Source organism: Phaenicophaeus curvirostris, chromosome 3, assembly GCF_032191515.1.
Source record: "Phaenicophaeus curvirostris isolate KB17595 chromosome 3, BPBGC_Pcur_1.0, whole genome shotgun sequence".
NCBI lineage: Eukaryota > Metazoa > Chordata > Aves > Cuculiformes > Cuculidae > Phaenicophaeus > Phaenicophaeus curvirostris.
The window spans coordinates 54065088-54072053 of NC_091394.1; the positions used below are offsets into that span (position 1 = coordinate 54065088).

The window sequence follows — 6966 nt, forward strand, 5'->3', positions numbered from 1 at the left end:
GGGAAGGCTCCCGTCCCCAAGTTTCCAGGTGGCCCGGGGACCCCCCCGCCACCCCCGGGCGCGGGCAGAGGAAGCGTCGCGGGACGAAGGGAGGGAGGGGGGAGAAGTTTTCGGGTCTCGCAGCCCTCGGGGACGCGCCGCTCGCCCTCCGGCCGCACCGGGAGCCGCCGAGGGGGCGTCCCGAGCCGGGCCCAGCCCCGCGGCGCCTCACCTGCTGGCCAGGCTCTGCCGGCAGTGCTGCCTGAAGGGCATCAGGTGGTAGTTCATGGCGTCCAGCAGCAGCTTCTGGCAGACGGGGTCGGTGCGCATGAAATCCACCGACTGGACCCGCTCCACCAGCTCCGGCGCCGGGATGAGGGCGAAGCGGAGGCGCTTCATCAGGTCCGGGGCGTACTGCATGCGGGTCTCCCGGTCGTGCTCCAGCCAGAGCACGGACATCTGGAAGAGCGCCAGCTCCGACTCGACGGGGGGGGGCAGCGAGTCGAGGAGGGCGCGCATCTCCTCGAAGTTGAGCAGCAGCACGTCCTCCACCAGGTACTTGTTGGCCAGCTTCTTGGTCTCCTCCAGGCCGTGCAGGGCGGCGATCTTGCACACCTGCTTGTAGTTCTGCACCGAGATCTGGTCGTTGAGGAACTGCACGCACAGCTTGGTGACCTGCGGGATGTGCAGGATCTTGCTGACCGACAGCACCTCCTCCACCGTGTCCAGCGAGAGGGTCACGTTGGCCGTGTACAGGTACTCCAGCACCAGCCGCAGCCCGATGGACGAGCAGCCCTGCAGCACCAGGTTGTTGATGGCCCTCGGGCTGGCCAGCAGCTTGTCCTCCGGGGAGGAGGACGGGGTGCCGGGCTCCTCCTGCGGCTGCGGCGGCGGCGGCTCCTTCTGCGGGGCCCCCAGCCCGTCCTGGGCGCCGGGTCCCAGCCCCAGGGCGTGGGGGTGCCCGCCGCTCCCGCCGCCGCTGGAGAAGAGGGATCGGAAATACTGGGAGCAGGAGGCCAGCACGGCCTTGTGGCAGTGGAACTGCTGGCCCTGCGCCGTCAGGGTCACGTCGCAGAAGAGCTGCTTCCTCCACAGCAGGTTGAGGCCGTGCAGCAGGTTGTCGCTGTGGCTGGGGTCGAAGGTGGAGGTCCTGTCCCCGGATCTGGACATGGCGAGCGGCCTCCGGCACACCTGCCTTTTAAACCCTCCTCCAACCTGGGCAGAGGGGTGGGGAGGAGAGCGGGGTGGGGGGACACACGGGACGACACAACAAGAGACACAGAGCTTTAGAGGCGCCGAGGTGCAGCCCGGGGGTGGCGGGGGGGAGGGGGGGTTGGGGGGTGTCCCCGCTGCCCGCCGAGCCGCCCCCCGCCCCGGGCGGGCTCGTCCCGAGGGGCTGCGACTTGGGAGGCCTGGAGGAGATTTATTTTTTATTGACACCCCCCCCCCATACATAAACCACCCCTTTCTCCTCCCTCCTCGGTGCAAACGGGGCTGCTCTCCTGGGGAGGAGCGAGGAAAAACGCCCCTCGAGTCACCCCCCCCCGCGACCGCCCCCGAAAAAACAACCACCCAAGCAATGAAACACAGACTAAACCAGCCCCCCCCGCGAACTCCGCGGTGCCCAGACAAACTACCAAGTGACTGAAACTCAGCGGGCAGGCGGCAGCCCTGCCCGTGCCCCCCGCCCCGGCCGCTTTGGGGACCCAAGTCGAGCCTCCCCCCGCTCCGCCCCAGCGTGGAGGGGTCTGTGCGGGGACGGGGGGGGATGCTGCGATACTTCACACCCCGAAAGGGCGAGGGGAGGGACGGGGTGGGGGGTTGGGGGGGGGTAAGGAGCAGCTCGGGGCTGCCCGCCGCTGTCCTGCCCGGCTCTCGCTTCTCGCCGCAGACGGCGCCGCTGCCGTAACTCCGGTAACTGCGTGAAGTTCAAGTTGGGGGGAAGGCTGGGGAGCGGGGCGGGGGGCGCGGCGGGGAGCGGGGCCGTGCCCGGCGGCCCCCGGCTCCGGCCGAGCCCCTTTCCCTGCCCGGGGAGCGGGGACCGAGCGGCGGCCGCACCTGCGGGGGCTGCGCCGCCACCGACCCGCGCCGGCCGCATCCCGCCCCGCCGAGACCCTCCTCCTCCTCCTCCTCTTCCGCGGGATCCCGCCGAGCCCCGCTCCTGCCATTGCAGCCGCTCCTCGCCGGGCTTCCTCTGCCTCCCGCGGCCCCCCCCGCCCCATGGATCGGCCGGGGGCTCCCTCCAGCCGCTCCCCTGCCCCGCTCCGCCGCCAGAAACCTCCCGGAGCCTCTCCCTTTAAGTGGACCCGGTCAATCCGCCCCCCCACCCCCCCCATACATACATGCACACACACATACATACACACACTCCTCCTCTTTCCTCTCCCTCCCCTTCTTTCTTCCTCGTTTTGCCCATTTCTTGCAATCGGAGTTTATTCTGCAAACGCGTTCGTTACACAACCGCCCCCCCCCGCGCCTCCCGCACACGCTCCCAGCACACACAGACACCCCTTCCCTCTCCCCCAACAACAAACAAATCGGGAGACACGAGAAAAATGCACAGAGATGGTTAGACACAAGGCCAGAAACTTACCTGCTCCACAACCAGCTGCCAAAGTAAAGGTTCACTTAAGCTCCCCCCCAGAAAAATCAATTGTCCTTCCTTTTTAAAGGTTTGCTCGCTCCTTCAAAAAAAAAAAAAAAAAAAGAAAAAGAAAAAAAAAAAGGGAGAGAAAAAAAGAAAAGAAAGAAAGAAAAAAAAAACCTTCTGGTTCCCAACTCGGAGCAGTCACTCTTTACAATTTATTTTGTCGTACATCATTTGATCACCATGAATTAGCAACAGCAAGAAAATGTACGAGAGAGAGAGAAGGAGAGAGAGAGAAAGAGAGAGAGAGAGAGAGCGCAGAGCTTTCTGCAAGAGAAGAAGAAGAAAAAATGTACGTGTGACAAATTATGCTACCAAGAAACAACACATCATTATCCTTGGGCCTGGGGCTCAGTGAGTCGTAACGAGAGTAATAGGAAATCCACGGTTGGGGAGAGAAACGGTCGTGCATGGCCAGTGGAGAGAGACCATACAGGGGGATGGATGCTGGAGAGACTCGCAAAATTATGGCTCAAGGCTATTGTAAAAATTGTCGAGCGTAAATGACTGCGATTTCAAACATCTTTGGAAGAAAGAAGGGGAAAAAGCGAGCCCCCCCCACCCCCCCTCCCGCCTCCCTCCCTCTCGCTCTCCCTCTCTCTTCTCTCTCTCTATAAAGAACCGTCAAGTTTTAGTGCGCATTGCTAATTAGTCAATTTCTCTCTGCCTTCACAGGCTGGCGACTTTGCTGCTGAGCTGAAACTGCTAATTTCTGTGACCAGCTTTTTTCTTAGCTGTGATCTGGATGAATGAGTAGCTGTCTCACAGAGATGACAAAAATAAACTCTAATCCCCCCAAAAATTTCCACTACATCTTTCTCATGCATAGATTTATGATCTTCAAGCGCCCTGTGCAATATGCAAACTTTTTCTGTGTGAGAGTGTGTGTGTGTGTGTTGCTGGGCGGGGGGAGAGGGGGGTAAGTCTGTTGTATTCAGGTTGCATAGTATTTATTTTGTGTCTCTGTTGTCTCCCTGCACCCTGGAAGTGATGGAAACAATGTCTGATTTCAGCACCCCATATATTGTCGCCCCCACCCCCCTTGTATTTATATTATTACTTTGACAGGATGCATCCTCCTTCCTTGCAAGTGTGATGAGGCTGGAGGGGTGAAGGGGAGAGAAAGTGAGGCTACTAAATGGTGTTAGTGGTAAAACGTTGCCTTTACATTTGTTCTCCTGCACTGTTCAAGATTTATGATCTTGTTTGAAGGCATATTTTCTCTATCGTTTTGTCTGGTTAGACAACCGTCTCTGAACTTCACTGTCAGCTCTTCAACAGATAAGGGTTCAGAAGTCACATTTTTTTTTTATTGGAAGATTAGCATATTGTCAGATTTGTCTTTCGGTTTTGAGACTTTGCAATGCAGAAGCCTGAATCAAATGGCAGGAAAGCAGCTGCTATTTCACAAACGTAACCTTTCAACTTTCTGCCAGAACTGATACCCTAGAAACGTGCACAGCACCGCCCATGGGCTGGGGCTTTGTTTTGTTTTTTTGCTGGTTTATAGTTGTAACAAACAGAGGGAATTCTCATTGTAGGCATTTTGGGCTTTTTCTTTCCAGCAAGGGGCATTTTGGTAGAGGACATGTTCTCCACACTTTTGTCTCATGATATATTGCACCCTCACATTTATAGCTCTGTTCTTCTGTTGTCAAACCTCCAATTGTCAAAAAAAAAAAAAAAAAAAGGTGGAATGTGTGTCCTTGAATAAAATGCACATGAAAGGAGAATGGACTGAGCACTTACAGAAAGTTTTACCTGGTGTGAAAGCCACAAATCCTATCCCCTTTCCCAGGTAATACTCAGACTCCTGTTAATCAAAATACACACAAGGAGTGAGACTTTGAATGCCAGGTCTCATGGTCTTTCTCTGTGACTTGGCCAAGGATGCCAATGCATTTACAGAGTTGGAGTCAGATTGTTCACAAATGCAGAGGACTGGAACTGAAAGGCTTCAAGGCAGTTTTTGCTTTTATTCATTTTCTGACGACCTTAAAAAAAGAAGTTGAGCCATACCTTTCTGTTTTGCCTCACCAGATAGCTCCCTTCCTCCCCCCTGGGTTGGCAATTATTTCTGCAAGAAGTTTCCAAGAGAAATTAGGCAGCTGATGTTTCAGGGCATGATATTCTTCCCAAAAGAATGACACCATCAGATGCTGCTTCCAAAACCATTTTGTTTGTTTTGCTCCTGATGTCCCTCCCTTTCCTCCCAGTTGTACCCTGCTCGCCACCCAGATTTCTCCCTGTTCAGGTGAAGAGAAACATGCGTTGTAAGAAGCCTCCATTTCAATAGTAGCTGGTGTCTTCAGTGATGCGAGTTGTCTCCCAACTGTAGTAGATAGGAAGAACAATTTTTATATCATGCTTGTGCTGCTGAACTTTACTGCTGTAATAGCTGTAAACAATCCTCACGGGGTTTTATTTCAGTTTTCACTGAGTGATGCGTCACATACTCCTGTACTGCTGTAAGCTGCCGAAATACGTCTGTGCCAACGTGTAGCAAGTTTCTGGGACTAGCATGCTGGTATGTTTTGCTCATGGGTGAAAAGACCTGGTTAATTTTTATTTAACTTTGCAACATTAACTCAAGTTGAAATGAAGTTCAGTCTTATGTATATGATTTGTGGTCACTTATGAATTAACATTAGACAAATATTTCCAAAAGTCCTGGATATGGTATTTTCTAAATGGGCTTGAAACTTGTGAAGGGAGATTTCAAAGTTCCTAACTCACCTGGGTCCTTTTTGAAATTTTACACATTTTGTCTGCAAAGACAAAATTCTTCTCCTACAGGCAGCAGCTGTCTGAAGAAAATACCCTGTGTTTTCTTTCTTCTGTAGTTACTCCCAGATCTGTACCATGTACAGTTATCCATTTTTTTTCTGTGGAGTGAAACTAGATGTGCTTGCCGCTTGGTTTAAGTGGGGATTTCATGTCTCTACCTTATAAGCCTAGGACCATCACAGACTTCAGAGAAACCACTAGGAGTGAAAGGCATCTGTCCCAAGGCACTGAACGCACACTGCCTCCCAACCATTCCCTATGGTACCTATAGGGCTCTGTCTCTAAGCAGGATTTCCAAAGAATCGCAGGCAGTGCCGCATGCTTTTGTCGTTTCAAAGCCAGAGGTTAGTAGGTGTTGTCTTTTACTTGTCTTCCCTTAGCTCATGTCTTTCCTTCCATGCAGACAACTCAGCTTACTGAAGCCTCATTGCAGAGACTTGTAATAGGGAGGTCAATACTGCTAAAGGAACCAAATCGCATCTTGCAATTAAAGGATGAGGCCCTTGTGCAGAGGAGGCCTTCATCGAGAAAGTGTAAGGCAATGTCATTAAAATCCCAGGGAACAAACTCAATAAATAAGCAATAAATATTATTGCTAGAAGTAATAATATAAAAAGGAGCAATGTAGAATTACAGTAATGTAGAATCCCTTTATAATCTGTGCTTGTAATATTTAACATATCTCTGCACAAGTGATGTTTTGTGGAGTATGTTTTTGCAGATTTTGTTATTGCAATGTACACTGATATCTTGGCACTGCTCAAAAATCAAGTTACATGCAGAGTATTTGAATTATTATGAACAAAAATAAGTGTCAATTCTCTTTGCCATTGAGGCTGAGAAACACAGTTCATCTGGGTCCCCTGTTTGGGGCACAGAAATTGCCTTTGTGCATGATGTCTGGCCTGCTGAATTCTCCCAGAAGTCTGCATTTCTGCCACTGTCACTTTTCAAATGGTAAAACAGAGATGATAGCACTCACCAGAGTCACCTGCATGTGGACGGGATCTCCCACCCCAGAAAAAGAAAGTTGTCTTGGGGATCTTCCAGAGAAGTAAAGACTACAGGTGAGGTGGCTCATTTTTGTTGAGCAACATGCCATACTAGTCGTTTGGACAGGTCTGAGCACACAGGTCCCTTTTGTAGTGTAAGTGCTATACAAATAGATGAGCAACAGCAGCATTGGCTGTTACTAATAATGTTGCCAAACAGTGTTGTATGATCTACTCTGAAGTTTCTGACATAGATGTCTGTTAAGCTTGCACTTCTGAAGACAGACCTGGCATCACAGCAGCACTGTTCTCAGATGAACTACTTAACTTCACCCGTTGCCAGGTAGTGTCAGTGTAGGAATAGGGCAGGAGTGGAACATGGCAAGTTGTGGTGATGGTTGATAGAGCAAGGGCTTATGAGTCCTTACATCTGGGTTCTCACCACTGTTACACAGTGATTGTACCTATACTGTCTGGTATACTTTAGGGTTTGGGCCTGGGAACCATCCAAAACTCGTAGGTGCCTTCTTGTTCTCTGAGACTGCTCTTTCCCTGAAAAAT

The 6966-nt window shown here is 52.1% G+C and overlaps 1 protein-coding gene across 1 annotated transcript in view; it reads right to left on the reverse strand.

Annotated features, from left to right (window-relative positions):
- KLHL14 (kelch like family member 14) overlaps positions 1-2160 on the reverse strand; it is a 63362-nt gene extending 61202 nt beyond the window's left edge. The window contains exons 1-2 of the mRNA XM_069854039.1: positions 2038-2160; positions 212-1194 (exon numbers count right to left, since the gene is read on the reverse strand). Of these exons, the coding sequence (XP_069710140.1) occupies positions 212-1149 (938 nt within the window). The 5' untranslated portion in view covers positions 1150-1194; positions 2038-2160. The remainder of the gene's footprint in view (positions 1-211; positions 1195-2037) is intronic.
- Positions 2161-6966: the final 4806 nt, after the last annotated feature.